This window comes from Oncorhynchus mykiss, chromosome 2, assembly GCF_057628025.1.
Source record: "Oncorhynchus mykiss isolate SJ-2025 chromosome 2, ASM5762802v1, whole genome shotgun sequence".
In the NCBI taxonomy this organism is placed as follows: domain Eukaryota; kingdom Metazoa; phylum Chordata; class Actinopteri; order Salmoniformes; family Salmonidae; genus Oncorhynchus; species Oncorhynchus mykiss.
In genome coordinates, this window is record NC_143023.1 from 4,890,066 (window position 1) to 4,915,000 (window position 24,935).

General features: G+C 44.0%; 1 protein-coding gene across 2 annotated transcripts in view; it reads right to left on the reverse strand.

Annotated features, from left to right (window-relative positions):
• Positions 1-24,935, reverse strand: part of LOC110506994 (F-actin-uncapping protein LRRC16A) — a 220,702-nt gene that overhangs the window by 69,679 nt on the left and 126,088 nt on the right. For both annotated transcript variants that reach the window (XM_090186089.1, XM_090186092.1), the window contains exons 15-19: positions 24,114-24,190; positions 11,529-11,633; positions 7,488-7,557; positions 4,154-4,235; positions 462-561 (exon numbers count right to left, since the gene is read on the reverse strand). In XM_090186089.1, coding sequence (XP_090042215.1) covers positions 462-561; positions 4,154-4,235; positions 7,488-7,557; positions 11,529-11,633; positions 24,114-24,190 — 434 coding nt within the window. The remainder of the gene's footprint in view (positions 1-461; positions 562-4,153; positions 4,236-7,487; positions 7,558-11,528; positions 11,634-24,113; positions 24,191-24,935) is intronic.

Sequence of the window (24,935 nt, forward strand, 5' to 3'; positions counted from 1 at the left end):
ATAAGGGAAGTGTTGTGTGTTTGTTAAGAGATGTGTTGTGTGTTTGTTAAGTATATGAGATGTGTTGTGTGTTTGTTAAGGGATGTGTTGTGTGTTTGTTAAGAGATGTGTTGTGTGTTTGTTAAGAGATGTGTTGTGTGTTTGTTAAGAGATGTGTTGTGTGTTTGTTAAGAGATGTGTTGTGTGTTTGTTAAGTATATGAGATGTGTTGTGTGTTTGTTAAGGGATGTGTTGTGTGAATGCTTCTATCTCCAGCCAGACAGTAAGGATATTAGGTCCTGACCCAGCCCTCCCCCAGTGCTGGCGCAGCCCTCCCCAGTGCTGACCCAGCCCTCCCCCAGTGCTGACCCAGCCCTCCCCCAGTGCTGACCCAGCCCTCCCCCAGTGCTGACCCAGCCCTCCCCCAGTGCTGACCCAGCCCGCCCCCAGTGCTGACCCAGCCCGCCCCCCCCCCATCGTACTTGGACTTGATGTTGTTGAAGTTCTTCCCCAGTGAGAGGTGTCGGATGGATCGGTTCTTGGCCAGCCACACCAGCAGAGTGGACAGGTCAGAGTCCAGACCTGGAAGAAACACAAACCAATCATCTAAAAAGGCATTCTGGGAGCCAAAGCATTGACACACCCGATTCAACCAATCAGCTAATCACAGTCTTTAAATAAATCATTATATTAGTTGAGTCAGCTGCACTACTGGGTTGGTTGGGCTGGAGGAAAATACTATACCCACACAACCCTATATACCCAGCCACCCACACAACCCTATATACCCAGCCACCCACACAACCCTATATACCCAGCCACCCACACAACCCTATATACCCAGCCACCCACACAACCCTATATACCCAGCCACCCACACAACCCTATATACCCAGCCACCCACACAACCCTATATACCCAGACACCCACACAACCCTATATACCCAGCCACACACACAACCCTATATACCCAGCCACCCACACAACCCTATATACCCAGCCACCCACACAACCCTATATACCCAGACACCCACACAACCCTATATACCCAGACACCCACACAACCCTATATACCCAGACACCCACACACCCCTATATACCCAGCCACCCACACAACCCTATATACCCAGCCACCCACACACCCCTATATACCCAGACACCCACACAACCCTATATACCCAGCCACACACACAACCCTATATACCCAGCCACCCACACAACCCTATATACCCAGCCACCCACACAACCCTATATACCCAGCCACCCACACAACCCTATATACCCAGACACCCACACAACCCTATATACCCAGCCACCCACACAACCCTATATACCCAGCCACCCACACAACCCTATATACCCAGCCACCCACACAACCCTATATACCCAGACACCCACACAACCCTATATACCCAGACACCCACACAACCCTATATACCCAGCCAACCACACAACCCTATATACCCAGACACCCACACAACCCTATATACCCAGACACCCACACAACCCTATATACCCAGACACCCACACAACCCTATATACCCAGACACCCACACAACCCTATATACCCAGCCACCCACACAACCCTATATACCCAGCCACCCACACAACCCTATATACCCAGCCACCCACACAACCCTATATACCCAGCCACCCACACAACCCTATATACCCAGCCACCCACACAACCCTATATACCCAGCCACCCACACAACCCTATATACCCAGCCACCCACACAACCCTATATACCCAGCCACCCACACAACCCTATATACCCAGACACCCACACAACCCTATATACCCAGACACCCACACAACCCTATATACCCAGCCACCCACACAACCCACACAACCCTATATACCCAGCCACCCACACAACCCTATATACCCAGCCACCCACACAACCCTATATACCCAGCCAACCACACACCCCTATATACCCAGCCACCCACACAACCCTATATACCCAGACACCCACACAACCCTATATACCCAGCCACCCACACAACCCTATATACCCAGCCACACACATAACCCTATATACCCAGCCACCCACACAACCCTATATACCCAGCCACCCACACAACCCTATATACCCAGCCACCCACACAACCCTATATACCCAGACACCCACACAACCCTATATACCCAGACACCCACACAACCCTATATACCCAGCCACCCACACAACCCACACAACCCTATATACCCAGCCACCCACACAACCCTATATACCCAGCCAACCACACACCCCTATATACCCAGCCACCCACACAACCCTATATACCCAGACACCCACACAACCCTATATACCCAGCCACCCACACAACCCTATATACCCAGCCACACACATAACCCTATATACCCAGCCACCCACACAACCCTATATACCCAGCCAACCACACACCCCTATATACCCAGCCACCCACACAACCCTATATACCCAGACACCCACACAACCCTATATACCCAGCCACCCACACAACCCTATATACCCAGCCACCCACCCAACCCTATATACCCAGCCACCCACACAACCCTATATACCCAGCCACCCACACAACCCTATATACCCAGCCACCCACACAACCCTATATACCCAGCCACCCACACAACCCTATATACCCAGCCAACCACACACCCCTATATACCCAGCCACCCACACAACCCTATATACCCAGCCACCCACACAACCCTATATACCCAGCCACCCACACAACCCTATATACCCAGCCACCCACACAACCCTATATACCCAGACACCCACACAACCCTATATACCCAGACACCCCCACAACCCTATATACCCAGCCACCCACACAACCCTACATACCCAGCCACCCACACAACCCTATATACCCAGCCACCCACACAACCCTATATACCCAGCCACCCACACAACCCTATATACCCAGCCACACACACAACCCTATATACACAGCCACCCACACAACCCTATATAACCAGCCACACACACAACCCTATATACCCAGCCACCCACACAACCTTATATACCCAGCCACCCACACAACCCTATATACCCAGCCACCCACACAACCCTATATACCCAGCCACCCACACAACCCTATATACACAGCCACCCACACAACCCTATATACCCAGCCACACACACAACCCTATATACCCAGCCACCCACACAACCTTATATACCCAGCCACCCACACAACCCTATATACCCAGCCACCCACACAACCCTATATACCCAGCCACCCACACAACCCTATATACCCAGCCACCCACACAACCCTATATACCCCTCCACCCACACAACCCTATATACCCAGCCACCCACACAACCCTATATACCCAGCCACCCACACAACCCTATATACCCAGCCACCCACACAACCCTATTTACCCAGCCACCCACACAACCCTATATACCCAGCCACCCACACAACCCTATATACCCAGCCACCCACACAACCCTATATACCCAGCCACCCACACAACCCTATATACCCAGCCACCCACACAACCCTATATACCCAGCCACCCACACAACCCTATATACCCAGCCACCCACACAACCCTATATACCCAGCCACCCACACAACCCTATATACCCAGCCACCCCCACAACCCTATATACCCAGCCACCCACACAACCCTATATACCCAGCCACACACACAACCCTATATACCCAGCCACCCACACAACCCTATATACCCAGCCACACACACAACCCTATATACCCAGCCACCCACACAACCCTATATACCCAGCCACCCACACAACCCTATATACCCAGCCACCCACACAACCCTATATACCCAGCCACCCACACAACCCTATATACCCAGCCACCCACACAACCCTATATACCCAGCCACCCACACAACCCTATATACCCAGCCACCCACACAACCCTATATACCCAGCCACCCACACAACCCTATATACCCAGCCACCCACACAACCCTATATACCCAGCCACCCACACAACCCTATATACCCAGCCACCCACAGAACCCTATTTACCCAGCCACCCACACAACCCTATATACCCAGCCACCCACACAACCCTATATACCCAGCCACCCACACAACCCTATATACCCAGCCACCCACACAACCCTATATACCCAGCCACCCACACAACCCTATATACATCCCTGCTTTTTAAACTGCATTCCCTTGTCTTGTCTTACCGTTGTCAGAGATATCCAGACTGGAGATGTTGGGGAGCTCAGCGATGCATCCCTCCAGGATCTGTGACCCCCCAGACCTGAGCTGTCAATAGAGAGACAAGATGAGATATGAGAAACAGAACAGCTGTGTCCCTAGGGCTGGGATAACAATAGATGTAGATAGAGAACAGCAGCGTCCCTAGGGCTGGGATAACAATAGATGTAGATAGAGAACAGTAGCTTCCCTAGGGCTGGGATAACAATAGATGTAGATAGAGAACAGTAGCTTCCCTAGGGCTGGGATAACAATAGATGTAGATAGAGAACAGCAGCGTCCCTAGGGCTGGGATAACAATAGATGTAGATAGAGAACAGTAGCTTCCCTAGGGCTGGGATAACAATAGATGTAGATAGAGAACAGCAGCGTCCCTAGGGCTGGGATAACAATAGATGTAGATAGAGAACAGTAGCTTCCCTAGGGCTGGGATAACAATAGATGTAGATAGAGAACAGTAGCTTCCCTAGCGCTGGGATAACAATAGATGTAGATAGAGAACAGTAGCTTCCCTAGGGCTGGGATAACAATAGATGTAGATAGAGAACAGTAGCTTCCCTAGGGCTGGGATAACAATAGATGTAGATAGAGAACAGTAGCTTCCCTAGGGCTGGGATAACAATAGATGTAGATAGAGAACAGTAGCTTCCCTAGGGCTGGGATAACAACAGATGTAGATAGAGAACAGCAGCGTCCCTAGGGCTGGGATAACAACAGATGTAGATAGGGCTGGGATAACAATAGATGTAGATAGAGAACAGCAGGTTCCCTAGCTGGAATTATTGCAAGGGGTTAACAGTAGTTATCAGTAGTTAGTCAGGGTAATACTTACACAGTGACCAAGCTTAGAGCAGCATTAGGGGGAGAGAACAACACACATCAGAGATATACAGGGGCCAGTAGCTAGCTATTAGAGGGAACAACAACACACATTAGAGATATACAGGGACCAGTAGCTAGCTATTAGAGAGAACAACACACATCAGAGATATACAGGGACCAGTAGCTAGCTATTAGAGAGAACAACAACAACACACATCAGAGATATACAGGGACCAGTAGCTAGCTATTAGAGAGAACAACAACAACACACATCAGAGATATACAGGGACCAGTAGCTAGCTATTAGAGAGAACAACAACAACACACATCAGAGATATACAGGGACCAGTAGCTAGCTATTAGAGAGAACAACACACATCAGAGACATACAGGGACCAGTAGCTAGCTATTAGAGAGAACAACAACAACACACATCAGATATATACAGGGACCAGTAGCTAGCTATTAGAGGGAACAACACACATCAGAGACATACAGGTGCCAGTAGCTAGCTATTAGAGAGAACAACAACACACATAGATATACAGGGACCAGTAGCTAGCTATTAGAGGGAACAATCCTCTGGCTAGATCATCCACATACAATTAGACAAGAGTATTTATCCCAAATGGCACCCTATTTCCTATGTAGTGCACTACTTTTGACCAGGACCTATTGGGTTCTGGTCAAAAGTAGTGCACTTACATAGGGAATAGGGTGCCATTTGGGAATCAGTCAAGAACACATATAGTACTGTAGCACACAGTGAGACTGCTTCAAACCAATGGTTCATTATTACACCCACAAAGACTGAAAGGCAAGAGATAATTTAGTAGCTCAGCAGCGGTTTAAAATGAGAAATTATTTTGCTAACTGTGGTTCCTGCTGCAGTGGTATTCAATGAATCTGTGGAAAGACATCTTTAGTAGATTAGGGCATGGGGGAGAGAGCGAGAGAGTGTGTGTGTGTTTCTGTGCATGCGTGTGTGTGAGTGCGTGACATAATTAGCCATTTCTATTCCATCTCCTTCCTGTTCCTCTCTCTCTCTTGCTTCGCCAAGTGATCCATTAAATAGAGTTATAGTAGACTCATCAGGTATATTTGGAGAGGAGGAAGCTATAACAACAGACAGAGCTTTGGGATGTTCACTCCAAAAACCATGAAGGCCAAAGCTAGTGCACATTTTAGAATTCTTAAACTGACGAAGAACATTCAGATAAACATCACATATCTGGACCAGAACATTCAGCTAAATGCCACATATCTGGACCAGAACATTCAGCTAAACATCACATATCTGGACCAGAACATTCAGCTAAATGCCACATATCTGGACCAGAACATTCAGCTAAACATCACATATCTGGACCAGAACAATCAGATAAATGCCACATATCCGGACCAGAACAAGAGGTGGATTCTTGCTTTAGCAGATCTGCTAATGTTTTTAATGTTACATATTAGGACATGAAGAGGTCATTGACATATAGTACTATAGTGAAGGGGTCATTGATGTATAGTACTATAGTGAAGAGGTCATTGATGTATAGTACTATAGTGAAGAGGTCATTGACATTTAGTACTATAGTGAAGAGGTGGGTATAGTACTGGGTATAGTGCTGGGTATAGTACTATAGTGAAGAGGTCATTGACATATAGGACTATAGTGAAGAGGTACATTGATAAAACAACTAAAACACTTTTCCTCTGTCGTTATCTCACGCTGACTAATAAAGTTGTCTTTCATATCTATTTCCACAACTGAAAAGCTAAATACATTGTGTTTACATGTCTTGCTAAAGGGCCTAAAAACAATCTTATTCGTTATTTGACAAAACAGAGTAATTTTACAGATCTGTGGGAAGGTGGAGGTAATTATCTCTCTCTGTTCTTACCTCACAGCAGCTGAGGTCTAACAACACTTCCTGTAGCCTCTCTGTGTTCTTACCTCACGGCAGCTGAGGTCTAACGACACTTCCTGTAGCCTCTCTGTGTTCTTACCTCACGGCAGCTGAGATCTAACAACACTTCCTGTAGCCTCTCTGTGTTCTTACCTCACAGCAGCTGAGGTCTAATGACACTTCCTGTAGCCTCTCTGTGTTCTTACCTCACAGCAGCTGAGATCTAACAACACTTCCTGTCGCCTCTCTGTGTTCTTACCTCACAGCAGCTGAGGTCTAATGACACTTCCTGTAGCCTCTCTGTGTTCTTACCTCACAGCAGCTGAGATCTAACAACACTTCCTGTAGCCTCTCTGTGTTCTTACCTCACAGCAGCTGAGGTCTAATGACACTTCCTGTAGCCTCTCTGTGTTCTTACCTCACAGCAGCTGAGATCTAACAACACTTCCTGTAGCCTCTCTGTGTTCTTACCTCACCGCAGCTGAGGTCTAACGACACTTCCTGTAGCCTCTCTGTGTTCTTACCTCACAGCAGCTGAGGTCTAACGACACTTCCTGTAGCCTCTCTGTGTTCTTACCTCGCAGCAGCTGAGGTCTAACGACACTTCCTTGATGTTGGGGTTACTGGCCAGACCGAGCAGAAGAGCTCTGCAAGGAAGACAACAATATTGTTTAATACATTTCAGGCAAACTCACTATTGGTTAGGTTTATAATAGAGACTAACAATGAAGAATACTATCTTACAGGATGAAGAATCCAGTCTAGTTTATGGGATGAAGAATCCAGTCTAGTTTATGAGATGAAGAATCCAGTCTAGTTTATGGGATGAAGAATCCAGTCTAGTTTATGGGATGAAGAATATAGTCTAGTTTATGGGATGAATAATCCAGTCTAGTTTATGAGATGAAGAATCCAGTCTAGTTTATGAGATGAAGAATCCAGTCTAGTTTATGGGATGAAGAATATAGTCTAGTTTATGGGATGAAGAATCCAGTCTAGTTTATGGGATGAAGAATCCAGTCTAGTTTATGGGATGAAGAATCCAGTCTAGTTTATGGGATGAAGAATCCAGTCTAGTTTATGGGATGAAAAATCCAGTCTAGTTTATGGGATGAAGAATCCAGTCTAGTTTATGGGATGAAGAATACAGTCTAGTTTATGGGATGAAGAATCCAGTCTAGTTTATGGGATGAAGAATATAGTCTAGTTTATGGGATGAAGAATCCAGTCTAGTTTATGGGATGAAGAATCCAGTCTAGTTTATGGGATGAAGAATACAGTCTAGTTTATGGGATGACGAATCCAGTCTAGTTTATGGGATGAAGAATCCAGTCTAGTTTATGGGATGATGAATCCAGTCTAGTTTATGGGATGAAGAATCCAGTCTAGTTTATGGGATGACGAATCCAGTCTAGTTTATGGGATGACGAGTCCAGTCTAGTTTATGGGATTGAGAATCCAGTCTAGTTTATGGGATGCTGAGAGAGTGAAATATACACCGAGTGTACAAAACATTAGGAACACCTGCTCTTTCCCTGACATAGACTGACCAGGTGAATCCAGGTGAAAGTCACTTGTTAAATCCACTTCAGTCAGAGTAAACGAAGGGGATGAGACAGGTCAGAGAAGGTTTTATAAGAGTTGAGATAATTGAGACATGGATTGTTTGTCACATGGGATGACGCTGGAGAGACGAAGCAGGTAGGGGGACTAAAACATTTCATAAATAACGGACATGGAACGAGACAGGAACAGGAACAGCGTCAGCAAACAGGAAACACAAACAAAAGACAATCAAAGCAGAAGTGGGGAACACAGCTGGGGAACTAATAAATATAGGGGAGGTAATATAACAGGTGACGAGTGAGACCAGGTGAGTCCAATATTGCTGATGCGCGTGACGAGGGAAGGCAGGTGTGCGTAATGGATGATAGGAGTGCGTGATGCAGGGCAGCCTGGCGCCCTCAAGCGCCGGGGGGGGGGGGGGGGGGAGGGGGGTGACATATTTTATGTATTCAGAGGGTGAATGGGCAGGACAAAGGCTTAAAGTGCCTTTGAACAGGGAGTGGTCATAGGTGCCAGACACGTCAAGAACTGCAACGCTGCTGGGTTTTTCACGCTCAACAGTTTCCCATGTGTATCGAGAATGGTCCACCACCTAAAGGACATCCAGCCAACTTGACACGACTGTGGGAAGCATTAGAGTCAAAATGGGCCAGCATCCCTGTGGAACGCTTTTAACACCTTGTAGTCCATGCCTGACGAATTGAGGCTGTTCTGAGGGCAAAAGGGGGTGCAACTCAATATTAGGAAGGTGTTCTCTATTGTAGCTCTATTTCCTATTAGGAAAAAAATATATATTGGAGGGGAGCGTAAGAGAGAGAAGAGACACAGAGAGAGAAAGAAGGAGATGAGAGAGAGGGAAAGTGAGAAGGAGGGACAGAAGAGATTGAGACAGAGGGGGGGAGAAAGACGGAGACAGAGAAAGACAGAGACAGAGGAGAGAAAGACAGACAGAGGTGAGAAAGACAGAGATAGAGGAGAGAAAGACAGAGAGAGGAGAGAAAGACAGAGACAGAGACAGAGGAGAGAAAGAGAGAGAGATGAGAGAAAGACAGAGAGAGGAGCGAAAGACAGAGAGAGAGGTGAGAAAGACAGAGACAGAGGAGAGAAAGACAGAAAGAGGAGAGAAAGACAGAAAGAGGAGAGAAAGACAGAGGAGCGAAAGACAGAGACAGAGGAGAGAAAGAGAGAGAGGAGCGAAAGACAGAGACAGAGGAGAGAAAGACAGAGAGAGGAGCGAAAGACAGATGGAGGAGAGAAAGACAGAGACAGAGACAGAGGAGAGAAAGACAGAGAGAGGAGAGAAAGACAGATGAGAGAAAGACAGAGACAGAGGAGAGGAGAGAAAGACAGAGAGAGGAGAGAAAGACAGAGAGAGGAGAGAAAGACAGAGAGAGGAGAGAAAGACAGAGACAGAGGGGGGGAGAAAGACGGAGACAGAGAAAGACAGAGACAGAGGAGAGAAAGACAGAGAGAGGAGAGAAAGACAGAGACAGAGGAGAGAAAGACAGAGAGAGGAGAGAAAGACAGAGAGAGGAGAGAAAGACCGAGAGAGAGGAGAGAAAGACAGAGAGAGAGGAGAGAAAGACAGAGACAGAGGAGAGAAAGACAGAGACAGAGGAGAGAAAGACAGAGACAGAGGAGAGAGACAGAGACAGAGGAGAGAAAGACAGAAAGAGGAGAGAAAGACAGAAAGAGGAGAGAAAGACAGAGGAGCGAAAGACAGAGACAGAGGAGAGAAAGAGAGAGAGGAGCGAAAGACAGAGAGAGGAGAGAAAGACAGAGAGAGGAGCGAAAGACAGATGGAGGAGAGAAAGACGAGACAGAGACAGAGGAGAGAAAGACAGAGAGAGGAGAGAAAGACAGATGAGAGAAAGACAGAGACAGAGGAGAGGAGAGAAAGACAGAGAGAGGAGAGAAAGACAGAGAGAGGAGAGAAAGACAGAGAGAGGAGAGAAAGACAGAGACAGAGGGGGGGAGAAATACGGAGACAGAGAAAGACAGAGACAGAGGAGAGAAAGACAGAGAGAGGAGAGAAAGACAGAGAGAGGAGAGAAAGACCGAGAGAGAGGAGAGAAAGACAGAGAGAGGAGAGAAAGACAGAGACAGAGGAGAGAAAGACAGAGAGAGGAGAGAAAGACAGAGAGAGGAGAGAAAGACCGAGAGAGAGGAGAGAAAGACAGAGAGAGAGGAGAGAAAGACAGAGACAGAGGAGAGAAAGACAGAGAGAGGAGAGAAAGACAGAGACAGAGGAGAGAGACAGAGACAGAGGAGAGAAAGACAGAAAGAGGAGAGAAAGACAGAAAGAGGAGAGAAAGACAGAGGAGCGAAAGACAGAGACAGAGGAGAGAAAGAGAGAGAGGAGCGAAAGACAGAGAGAGGAGAGAAAGACAGAGAGAGGAGCGAAAGACAGATGGAGGAGAGAAAGACGAGACAGAGACAGAGGAGAGAAAGACAGAGAGAGGAGAGAAAGACAGATGAGAGAAAGACAGAGACAGAGGAGAGGAGAGAAAGACAGAGAGAGGAGAGAAAGACAGAGAGAGGAGAGAAAGACAGAGAGAGGAGAGAAAGACAGAGACAGAGGGGGGGAGAAAGACGGAGACAGAGAAAGACAGAGACAGAGGAGAGAAAGACAGAGAGAGGAGAGAAAGACAGAGAGAGGAGAGAAAGACAGAGACAGAGGAGAGAAAGACAGAGAGAGGAGAGAAAGACAGAGAGAGGAGAGAAAGACCGAGAGAGAGGAGAGAAAGACCGAGAGAGAGGAGAGAAAGATAGAGACAGAGGAGAGAAAGACAGAGAGAGGAGAGAAAGACAGAGACAGAGGAGAGAGACAGAGACAGAGACAGAGGAGAGAAAGACAGAGAAAGAGGAGAGAAAGACAGAGAGAGGAGCGAAAGACAGAGACAGAGGAGAGAAAGACAGAGAGAGGAGAGAAAGACAGAGACAGAGGAGAGAATGACAGAGAGATGAGAGAAAGACAGAGACAGAGGAGAGAAAGACAGAGAGATGAGACAAAGACAGACAGAGACAGAGGGAGCATGGTTAGTCTGCTCACTTCAAGGCCTCTGGAGGAAGTTTGGTTCCTGAAAGGTTGATGCAGCTGAGGGCCACGGCGCTGCTGAAGAAGTGCTTGAAGGATGGAGGCACATCTTTGCCTTTCCTGGAGACAAACAGAAGAGAGGATAGTAAGCCCAGGCAAGAGACGATACCTGAGAGGCCATAGTATAGTAGCCTTGTGAACCACAGTTGAACGCTGCTCTCCCGTTTCCTTTCACTTGCAGTGAAACAGAATGTGACCAATCAGGATGTGTTGAACGAGGCCAATAGTGTAGTATACAGGGAATACTGTCACAGCTAGGAGATATTAGGCGAGAAACCCAGTAGCCCTGATATGGCTACATTATTATGGTGTATATAAACCCAGTAGCCCTGATATGGCTACATTATTATGTTGTATATAAACCCAGTAGCCCTGATATGGCTACATTATTATGGTGTATATAAACCCAGTAGCCCTGATATGGCTACATTATTATGGTGTATATAAACCCAGTAGCCCTGATATGGATACATTATTATGGTGTATATAAACCCAGTAGCCCTGATATGGATACATTATTATGGTGTATATAAACCCAGTAGCCCTGATATGGCTACATTATTATGGTGTATATAAACCCAGTAGCCCTGATATGGATACATTATTATGTTGTATATAAACCCAGTAGCCCTGATATGGCTACATTATTATGGTGTATATAAACCCAGTAGCCCTGATATGGTTACAGTCTTCATTATTATGGTGTATATAAACCCAGTAGCCCTGATATGGTTACATTATTATGGTGTATATAAACCCAGTAGCCCTGATATGGATACATTATTATGGTGTATATAAACCCAGTAGCCCTGATATGGTTACAGTCTTCATTATTATGGTGTATATAAACCCAGTAGCCCTGATATGGATACATTATTATGGTGTATATAAACCCAGTAGCCCTGATATGGATACATTATTATGGTGTATATAAACCCAGTAGCCCTGATATGGTTACAGTCTTCATTATTATGGTGTATAGAAACCCAGTAGCCCTGATATGGATACATTATTATGGTGTATATAAACCCAGTAGCCCTGATATGGTTACAGTCTTCATTGTTATGGTGTATAGAAACCCAGTAGCCCTGATATGGATACATTATTATGGTGTATATAAACCCAGTAGCCCTGATATGGTTACAGTCTTCATTATTATGGTGTATAGAAACCCAGTAGCCCTGATATGGCTACATTATTATGGTGTATATAAACCCAGTAGCCCTGATATGGCTACATTATTATGGTGTATATAAACCCAGTAGCCCTGATATGGCTACATTATTATGGTGTATATAAACCCAGTAGCCCTGATATGGCTACATTATTATGGTGTATATAAACCCAGTAGCCCTGATATGGCTACATTATTATGGTGTATATAAACCCAGTAGCCCTGATATGGCTACATTATTATGGTGTATATAAACCCAGTAGCCCTGATATGGCTACATTATTATGGTGTATATAAACCCAGTAGCCCTGATATGGCTACATTATTATGGTGTATATAAACCCAGTAGCCCTGATATGGCTACATTATTATGGTGTATAGAAACCCAGTAGCCCTGATATGGCTACATTATTATGGTGTATATAAACCCAGTAGCCCTGATATGGCTACATTATTATGGTGTATATAAACCCAGTAGCCCTGATATGGCTACATTATTATGGTGTATAGAAACCCAGTAGCCCTGATATGGCTACATTATTATGGTGTATATAAACCCAGTAGCCCTGATATGGTTACATTATTATGGTGTATATAAACCCAGTAGCCCTGATATGGCTACATTATTATGGTGTATATAAACCCAGTAGCCCTGATATGGCTACATTATTATGGTGTATAGAAACCCAGTAGCCCTGATATGGCTACATTATTATGGTGTATAGAAACCCAGTAGCCCTGATATGGCTACATTATTATGGTGTATATAAACCCAGTAGCCCTGATATGGCTACATTATTATGGTGTATATAAACCCAGTAGCCCTGATATGGCTACATTATTATGGTGTATATAAACCCAGTAGCCCTGATATGGCTACATTATTATGTTGTATATAAACCCAGTAGCCCTGATATGGTTACAGTCTTCATTATTATGGTGTATATAAACCCAGTAGCCCTGATATGGCTACAGTCTTCATTATTATGGTGTATATAAACCCAGTAGCCCTGATATGGCTACAGTCTTCATTATTATGGTGTATAGAAAGCCAGTAGAATCCTTTTTATAAAACACAGCAGCTTGTCCTCCACTCCCACACCTTCCCTTATAGGCTATCTCTGTCCCTAGAGAGACTGTGATAGGCTAGCTCTGTCCCCAGAGAGACTGTGATAGGCTAGCTCTGTCCCCAGAGAGACTGTGATAGGCTAGCTCTGTCCCCAGAGAGACTGTGATAGGCTAGCTCTGTCCCCAGAGAGACTGTGATAGGCTAGCTCTGTCCCCAGAGAGACTGTGATAGGCTAGCTCTGTCCCCAGAGAGACTGTGATAGGCTAGCTCTGTCCCCAGAGAGACACTGTGACGGGGTAATGATGTGAAGAGAGACACTGTGATGGGGTAATGATGTGAGGAGAGACACTGTGATGGGGTAATGATGTGAGAGACACTGTGATGGGGTAATGATGTGAAGAGAGACACTGTGATGGGGTAATGATGTGAAGAGAGACACTGTGATGGGGTAATGATGTGAGGAGAGACACTGATGGGGTAATGATGTGAAGAGAGACACTGTGATGGGGTAATGATGTGAGGAGAGACACTGATGGGGTAATGATGTGAAGAGAGACACTGTGATGGGGTAATGATGTGAGGAGAGACACTGTGATGGGGTAATGATGTGAGGAGAGACACTGTGATGGGGTAATGATGTGAAGAGAGACACTGTGATGGGGTAATGATGTGAGGAGAGACACTGTGATGGGGTAATGATGTGAGGAGAGACACTGTGATGGGGTAATGATGTGAAGAGAGACACTGTGATGGGGTAATGATGTGAGGAGAGACACTGATGGGGTAATGATGTGAAGAGAGACACTGTGATGGGGTAATGATGTGAAGAGAGACACTGTGATGGGGTAATGATGTGAAGAGAGACACTGTGATGCGGTAATGATGTGAGGAGAGACACTGTGATGCGGTAATGATGTGAGGAGAGACACTGTGATGGGGTAATGATGTGAAGAGAGACACTGTGATGGGGTAATGATGTGAGGAGAGACACTGATGGGGTAATGATGTGAAGAGAGACACTGATGGGGTAATGATGTGAAGAGAGACACTGTGATGGGGTAATGATGTGAGGAGAGACACTGTGATGGGGTAATGATGTGAAGAGAGACACTGTGATGGGGTAATGATGTGAGGAGAGACACTGATGGGGTAATGATGTGAAGAGAGACACTATGATGGGGTAATGATGTGAAGAGAGACACTGTGATGGGGTAATGATGTGAGAGACTGTGATGGGGTAATGATGTGAGGAGAGACTGATGGGTAATACAGATTTAAACAAACAAACATCTCTATCCTTGAACCATTACCCACTACTAATGTAGGTAATCTGACTGATCTGCAAAGAGGGTACTCTGTCTACAAATCAATCTCCAGGTGTTTGACAAATAAGAGTTAGAACACTGAGAATAGAACACTGAGAATAGAACACTGAGAATAGAACACTGAGAACAGAACACTGAGAATAGAACACTGAGAATAGAACACTGAGAATAGAACACTGAGAATAGAACACTGAGAACAGAACACTGAGAATAGAACACTGAATAATGGATCTAACATGCACTGTACATCATTAGTGATGTCCGATATGTTCTGTTCAGTTCAGTGAGGACAGGATGTAGTTTCACAGTAGTCATATGGTCTGCTGAGTTCAGTGAGGACAGGATGTAGTTTCACAGTAGTCATATGGTCTGCTCAGTTCAGTGAGGACAGGATGTAGTTTCACAGTAATCCTTTTCTGGTTACCATGCCTCTATTTCCCCCAATCTAGAGAGAAGCCTTCCTACCCATTGAACCTGACACTGATATCAATACACTAACATCAACAAGGGCAGTCCAGGCTGACATTACATTCAGCAGAGCAGAGTCAGAGTTTTACTGTGCTGCCTGACCTCAGTGACCCCCTAAAGAGTGATGCATCAGGGGTCAAATGTCAGCTGACGGATGGCCATCATCATGTAGCCCAAATAATTGACTCTTCTACTCCTGTAATTTGGAGATTGAAAATTGCTCACAGGACTATTCTAACGAAAGTTGACTGTTTCCTTAACTTTGGAAGTATATAAGTACTTAAGGTTCCTTGACAACAGTTAGGGACACCAACTTTGGAAGTATATATACCATATATATATATATATGGTGGGCCTTTCAGTTTAGGGGGCTGTGAAGTGGATAGAAATCTCAGTGTTGAGTTCCAAGGGTGTGAAAAGAGCTCTGTCCCAGGATCAGCTTGTGAATGTATGAGAGACAGAGAGAGGTGAAAACTGCAGCGGAGGCAGAAACAGGATTGGCAGATTGTTGATGTGTGTGTGGGGGGGAGAGAGAGAGAGAGAGAGAGAGAGAGAGAGAGAGAGAGAGAGAGAGAGAGAGAGAGAGAGAGAGAGAGAGAGAGAGAGAGAGAGAGAGAGAGAGAGAGAGAGAGAGAGAGAGAGAGAGAGAGAGAGAGAGAGAGAGAGAGAGAGAGAGAGAGAGAGAGAGAGAGAGAGAGAGAGAGAGAGAGAGAGAGAGAGAGAGAGAGAGAGAGAGAGAGAGAGAGAGAGAGAGAGAGAGACAGATAGAGAGAGAGACAGAGAGAGAGAGAGAGAGACAGAGAGAGAGAGACAGAGACAGAGACAGAGAGAGAGAGACAGAGAGACAGAGAGAGAGAGAGAGAGAGAGAGAGAGAGAGAGAGAGAGAGAGAGAGAGAGAGAGAGAGAGAGAGAGAGAGAGAGAGAGAGAGAGGTGAAAACTGCAGGGGAGGGAGAAACAGGATTGGCAGATTGTTGATGTGTGTGTGTGAGACAGAGAAAGAGAGAGAGAGAAAGAGAGAGAGAGGTGAAAACTGTAGCGGAGGCAGAAACAGGATTGGCAGATTGTTGATGTGTGTGAGACAGAGAGAGAGAGAGAGAGAGAGAGAGAGAGAGAGAGGTGAAAACTGTAGCGGAGGCAGAAACAGGATTGGCAGATTGTTGATGTGTGTGAGACAGAGAGAGAGAGAGAGAGAGAGAGAGGTGAAAACTGTAGCGGAGGCAGAAACAGGATTGGCAGATTGTTGATGTGTGTGTGTGAGACAGAGAGAGAGGTGAAAACTGTAGCGGAGGCAGAAACAGGATTGGCAGATTGTTGATGTGTGTGAGACAGAGAGAGAGGTGAAAACTGTAGGGGAAGGAGAAACAGGAATGGCAGATTGTTGGTGTGTCTTGTTTATTTGTGTGTGTGTAAACGCCCTAGGGCTGGGTGAGTGACAGAAGAGGGAGAAGGAGATGGAGGGAGGAATAATTTATTTATATATTTTTAAACTCTTATTTTAACCAGTTAATTTGACTGAGAACACATTTACAGCAACAACCTGGGGAATAGTTACAGAGGAGAGGAGATGAATGAGCCAATTGTAAACTGGGGATTATTAGGTGTCCATGATGGAATTTAGCCAGGACACCGGGGTTAACACCCCTACTCTTACAATAAGTGCCATGGGATCTTTAGTGACCACAGAGAGTCAGGACACCTGTTTAACATCCCATCCGAAAGACAGCACCCTACACAGGGCAATGTCCCCAATCACTGCCCTGGGGTGATGGGATATATATATTTATTTTTTTAGACCAGAGGAAAGAGTGCCTCCTACTGACCCTCCAACACCACTTCTAGCAGCATCTGGTCTCCCATCCAGGGACTGACCAGGACCAACCCTGCTTAGCTTCAGAAGCAAGCCAGCAGCAAGCCAGCAGTGGTATGCAGGGTGGTATGTTGCTGGCATGGGATAGAGGGAGGAGAGGGATGGATAGCTGTTTTGCTAAGGCATTAAAAACTGTTACCCCATAACGCCTGTATTCAGATCGTTCTCTTCCTGCTACACAAATCAGGAAGTTGAACCAATCCTTATTGGATGACGTAAGGTTCCTTGATAACAGTTAGGGACACCTCTGATTGGCTGATCAGGGTTGTAACCACTCCTGGTTACCTGTAAACCGTGCCTTTGACTCACATGATGAGGGTAAAGTGCAGGTCAGAGGGTAAAGTGCAGGTCAGAGGGTAAAGTGCAGGTCAGAGGGTAAAGTGCAGGTCAGAAGGTAAAGTGCAGGTCAGAGGGTAAAGCTCAGTACTGTAACATTCATCTCTCTGGTGTTCAGCACTGTTGGATCCACAACATTTGAATTTACATGGTAAGAGAGAGAGAGAGATTAGAAGGACATATCATCATCAGAACTGTCATCTCCGTGTGTAGCTTCACTGTTGGATCCACAACATTTGAATTTACATGGTAAGAGAGAGAGAGAGATTAGAAGGACATATCATCATCAGAACTGTCATCTCCGTGTGTAGCTTCACTGTTGGATCCACAACATTTTGAATTTACATGGTAAGAGAGAGAGAGAGATTAGAAGGACGTATCATCATCAGAACTGTCATCTCCGTGTGTAGCTTCACTGTTGGATCCACAACATTTGAATTTACATGGTAAGAGAGAGAGAGAGATTAGAAGGACGTATCATCATCAGAACTGTCATCTCCGTGTGTAGCTTCACTGTTGGATCCACAACATTTGAATTTACATGGTAAGAGAGAGAGAGAGATTAGAAGGACATATCATCATCAGAACTGTCATCTCCGTGTGTAGCTTCACTGTTGGATCCACAACATTTGAATTTACATGGTAAGAGAGAGAGAGAGATTAGAAGGACATATCATCATCAGAACTGTCATCTCCGTGTGTAGCTTCACTGTTGGATCCACAACATTTGAATTTACATGGTAAGAGAGAGAGAGAGATTAGAAGGACGTATCATCATCAGAACTGTCATCTCCGTGTGTAGCTTCACTGTTGGATCCACAACATTTGAATTTACATGGTAAGAGAGAGAGAGAGATTAGAAGGACGTATCATCATCAGAACTGTCATCTCCGTGTGTAGCTTCACTGTTGGATCCACAACATTTGAATTTACATGGTAAGAGAGAGAGAGAGATTAGAAGGACATATCATCATCAGAACTGTCATCTCCGTGTGTAGCTTCACTGTTGGATCCACAACATTTGAATTTACATGGTAAGAGAGAGAGAGAGATTAGAAGGACGTATCATCATCAGAACTGTCATCTCCGTGTGTAGCTTCACTGTTGGATCCACAACATTTTGAATTTACATGGTAAGAGAGAGAGAAAGATTAGGAGGACGTATCATCATCAGAACTGTCATCTCCGTGTGTAGCTTCACTGTTGGATCCACAACATTTGAATTTACATGGTAAGAGAGAGAGAGAGATTAGAAGGACGTATCATCATCAGAACTGTCATCTCCGTGTGTAGCTTCACTGTTGGATCCACAACATTTTGAATTTACATGGTAAGAGAGAGAGAGAGATTAGAAGGACATATCATCATCAGAACTGTCATCTCCGTGTGTAGCTTCACTGTTGGATCCACAACATTTGAATTTACATGGTAAGAGAGAGAGAGAGATTAGAAGGACGTATCATCATCCGAACTGTCATCTCCGTGTGTAGCTTCACTGTTGGATCCACAACATTTTGAATTTACATGGTAAGAGAGAGAGAGAGATTAGAAGGACGTATCATCATCAGAACTGTCATCTCCGTGTGTAGCTTCACTGTTGGATCCACAACATTTGAATTTACATGGTAAGAGAGAGAGAGAGAGATTAGAAGGACATATCATCATCAGAACTGTCATCTCCGTGTGTAGCTTCACTGTTGGATCCACAACATTTTGAATTTACATGGTAAGAGAGAGAGAGAGATTAGAAGGACGTATCATCATCAGAACTGTCATCTCCGTGTGTAGCTTCACTGTTGGATCCACAACATTTGAATTTACATGGTAAGAGAGAGAGAGAGATTAGAAGGACATATCATCATCAGAACTGTCATCTCCGTGTGTAGCTTCACTGTTGGATCCACAACATTTTGAATTTACATGGTAAGAGAGAGAGAGAAAGATTAGGAGGACATATCATCATCAGAACTGTCATCTCCGTGTGTAGCTTCACTGTTGGATCCACAACATTTTGAATTTACATGGTAAGAGAGAGAGAGAGAGATTAGAAGGACATATCATCATCAGAACTGTCATCTCCGTGTGTAGCTTCACTGTTGGATCCACAACATTTTGAATTTACATGGTAAGAGAGAGAGAGAGAGATTAGAAGGACATATCATCATCAGAACTGTCATCTCCGTGTGTAGCTTCACTGTTGGATCCACAACATTTTGAATTTACATGGTAAGAGAGAGAGAGAGAGATTAGAAGGACGTATCATCATCAGAACTGTCATCTCCGTGTGTAGCTTCACTGTTGGATCCACAACATTTGAATTTACATGGTAAGAGAGAGAGAGAGAGATTAGAAGGACGTATCATCATCAGAACTGTCATCTCCGTGTGTAGCTTCACTGTTGGATCCACAACATTTTGAATTTACATGGTAAGAGAGAGAGAGAGATTAGAAGGACGTATCATCATCAGAACTGTCATCTCCGTGTGTAGCTTCACTGTTGGATCCACAACATTTGAATTTACATGGTAAGAGAGAGAGAGAGATTAGAAGGACGTATCATCATCAGAACTGTCATCTCCGTGTGTAGCTTCACTGTTGGATCCACAACATTTGAATTTACATGGTAAGAGAGAGAGAGAGATTAGAAGGACATATCATCATCAGAACTGTCATCTCCGTGTGTAGCTTCACTGTTGGATCCACAACATTTGAATTTACATGGTAAGAGAGAGAGAGAGATTAGAAGGACGTATCATCATCAGAACTGTCATCTCCGTGTGTAGCTTCACTGTTGGATCCACAACATTTGAATTTACATGGTAAGAGAGAGAGAGAGATTAGAAGGACGTATCATCATCAGAACTGTCATCTCCGTGTGTAGCTTCACTGTTGGATCCACAACATTTGAATTTACATGGTAAGAGAGAGAGAGAGAGATTAGAAGGACGTATCATCATCAGAACTGTCATCTCCGTGTGTAGCTTCACTGTTGGATCCACAACATTTGAATTTACATGGTAAGAGAGAGAGAGAGATTAGAAGGACGTATCATCATCAGAACTGTCATCTCCGTGTGTAGCTTCACTGTTGGATCCACAACATTTGAATTTACATGGTAAGAGAGAGAGAGAGAGATTAGAAGGACGTATCATCATCAGAACTGTCATCTCCGTGTGTAGCTTCACTGTTGGATCCACAACATTTGAATTTACATGGTAAGAGAGAGAGAGAGAGATTAGAAGGACGTATCATCATCAGAACTGTCATCTCCGTGTGTAGCTTCACTGTTGGATCCACAACATTTGAATTTACATGGTAAGAGAGAGAGAGAGAGATTAGAAGGACGTATCATCATCAGAACTGTCATCTCCGTGTGTAGCTTCACTGTTGGGTGGATATTGTGGACGTAGGACTGTATTTCAGTGGATTACTTTCTCTTGAAAAGAGGAAATTGTCGAGAGAAACTGAACGTATTCTTCAGAAGCTGTTACAGAACAGGGAGCGGCACTGTGTGAGAAAATGGCCTCCAAACGTTCTCTTCCTGAGGAGGATTTCTCAAAGTCCTGTCTGCTGTGGCATCTTCAGAGATCCTGTCATTCTGTCCTGTAGCCACAGCTTTTATAAAGCCTGTCTGGAATTATGCTGGAAACAGAAGGAACCCACGGGAATGTCCAGTTTGTTATATTGTTATACATTTAACTATATGTCCCAAGTGAAAGCCCTGGGTGGAGAGTTGATACAATTCCAAGTCTGGAATGTTAAAACCTCAGATTTAGGAAGATGAAAAATGTTCCTTTTAAGTCTATGAGTTTTATTTGTATACTTTTTAAAAGAATGTCTTCGGTGGGCTAATTGGCATTACCCAGAATAAGTATAAAAACTTTGCCATTCTGAAGAGGTTTATTCTTCCTGTTAGATTTATGGGAATATTGTTCCATTTAATTAGGTCTGCTTTCATATTGTTTTGTAAAGGGATAAAGTTATCTTTATAAATGTGTTGTTTGTTGTCACTTATTAAGCATCCTAAGTGTTTGATATTTTTTTTTAAAGATTGCAGTTTTTTTCCACGTACATTTTATATCCTAAGATTTTAGAGTATTCTGAAAATATTTTTAGCAGGGGAGGGGGGGCATTGAGTTTTCAATATTGATCAGGTATATCAGGAGATTGTCTGCAAATAAGTTTAGTTTATACTAATATTTACCAATACTGATGATACCTGCTACGTTTGGGTCCTGTCTAATTCTTTCTGCAAGCGGTTCAATTGCCAGTGCAAACAGGAGGGGGGAGAGAGGACATCCTTGTCTTGTGCCCCATTCTAAAGCAATTTCATCATTTTTATAAAAATGCATTATTTCATCTGGAAAGTTGAAAGCTTCCAAAGTTTTGAAGCGAATAGCCAATTCAAGATGGTCGAAAGCCTTTTCGGCATTGACATTGAATAAATCTATATATTTTTGCATATTGTATTACACTGAAACATGTTCTTGTATTTGTTTGTAAGTGTCTATTTAAAAAATAAATGTTTGATTGATATGTATCTAGTCTGGTAAAACTTTTCCCATTCTATTGCTTTACCACTTTTAAGAATCAATTGTTTATATTAATCTAATTATCCAGGGTCAATCGTGGTTGTTATTCTTACAAGAGTGTGCTGCATTGGGGAACATTTAAAGCTAGTTTTGTTTCTAATGCAATTCACTTTCAAATGTGAAATACGGTATATTTATGTGATAAACCATCACACCACCTCCTCCATGCTTCACGGTGGGAACCACACATGCGGAGATCATCCGTTCACCTACTCTGCATCTCACAAAGACATGGCGGTTGGAACCAAAAATCTCAAATTTGGAATCATCATACCAAAGGACAGATTTCCACCGGTCTAATCTCTATTGCTCGTGTTTCTCGACCCAAGCAAGTCTCTTCTTCTTATTGGTGTCCTTTAGTAGTGGTTTCTTTACAGCAGTTCCACCATGAAGGCCTGATTCACACGGGCTCCTCTGAACAGTTGATGTTGAGATGCATCTGCTACTTGAACTCTGAAGTATTTATTTGGGCTGCAATCTAATCTAATAATGATGGACTATTGTTTCTCTTTGCTTATTTGAGCTGTTCTTGCCATAGCCCTATATGGTAAAATAATAAGTCTATACTATATTCTGCATACCATCCCTACCTTGTCACATCACAACTGATTGGCTCAAACGCATTAAGAAGGAAATACATTTTAACAAGGCACAATGTAAATATATTCCAGGTGACTACCTCATGAAGCTGGTTGAGAAAATACCAAGAGTGTGCAAAGCTGTCATCAAGGCAAAGGGTGGCTACTTTGAAGAATCTAAAATCTCAAATATATTTTGATTTGTTGAACACTTTTTTGGTTACTACATGATTCCATATGTGTTATTTCATAGTTTTGAATTCTTCACTATTATTCTACAATGTATAAAATAGTTTTAAAAAAATAAAGAAAAACCCTTGAATGAGTAGCTGTGTCCAAACGTTTGACTGGTACTGTATGTTTGAACTTTAGATAGACCTCTCAGTAGTGTTATCCATGTGCTCTGTGATGATCTGATGATGATGTGAATGGTTGGGTGTGGTGTCTCATTATGGTATGGGTGTGGTATGGGTGCAGTATGGGTGCGGTATGGGTGTGGTATGGTTGTGGTATGGGTGCGGTATGGTTGTGGTATGGGTGTGGTATGGGTGTGGTATGGATGCGGTATGGTTGTGGTATGGGTGTGGAATGATTGCGGTATGGTTGTGGTTTGGTTGCGGTATGGTTGTGGTATGCTGTCATGTTATTGTTGTTGTTTCTACAGTAATTGCCTCTCTGGGAATTGAATTGATATTAAAACAGAAAATTAAATCATATAAAACATTTTTTTTTAAATTTGACCTTTATTTAACCAGGTAGGCTAGTTGAGAAATGTTCTCATCAGACAGCTTCTCTAATTAACAGCTATCAATCCTCCTGAGTTCGGACACATTGATAAATGACAACCACCCACAGACTAGCTAAATATTAATATATTCATATTTAAATACATTACTATCTGAATACAGCTGCAAAGCCACAACATGGGGTCTTTGGTGGCAGCCATACAAGAACTAACACTTTGTGACCAACTGGGCCATGTGTGGAGATCAAATGAATGAGCTACATGAGATAATGCTAGGACTAAAAGAGATGTATTATGATAAGATGAGATGACCCCATGGCTGAGGCAGAGGGTCTGTGGTACTCTACTGCTGGTTGTTATATTATGGGATGTCGTGGGTCTCACCTATGTGCAAATACACTCTTGGACATGTTGAGGACAGAGAGGTTCTGGACGGAGCCCCTCAGGAGAGCAGAACACACCTGGAATACAGAGTAATTGGTTAGAACAGATATTAGCATTAGCTATTAGCATTAACAGACCTATAATAGAGAGGAGTGGATTAGCACAGATACCAGCTAAAAGCCATTAACCATTAGCATTAACACACCTATAATAGAGAGGAGTGGATTAGCACAGATACCAGCTTTAGCCATTAGCCATTAGCATTAACACACCTATAATACAGAGGAGTGGATTAGCACAGATACCAGCTTTAGCCATTAACCATTAGCATTAACACACCTATAATACAGGGGAGTGGATTAGCACAGATACCAGCTTTAGCCAATAGCCATTAGCCATTAGCATTAACACACCTATAATACAGAGGAGTGGATTAGCACAGATACCAGCTTTAGCCATTAGCATTAACAGACCTATAATACAGAGGAGTGGATAAGCACAGATACCAGCTTTAGCCATTAGCTATTAGCATTAACACACCTATAATACAGAGGAGTGGATTAGCACAGATACCAGCTTTAGCCATTAGCCATTAGCATTAACACACCTATAATACAGAGGAGTGGATAAGCACAGATACCAGCTAAAAGCCATTAACCATTAGCATTAACACACCTACAATACAGAGGAGTGGATTAGCACAGATACCAGCTTTAGCCATTAGCTATTAGCATTAACACACCTATAATACAGAGGAGTGGATTAGCACAGATACCAGCTTTAGCCATTAGGCATTAACACACGGAGGGACTTGGATGAAAT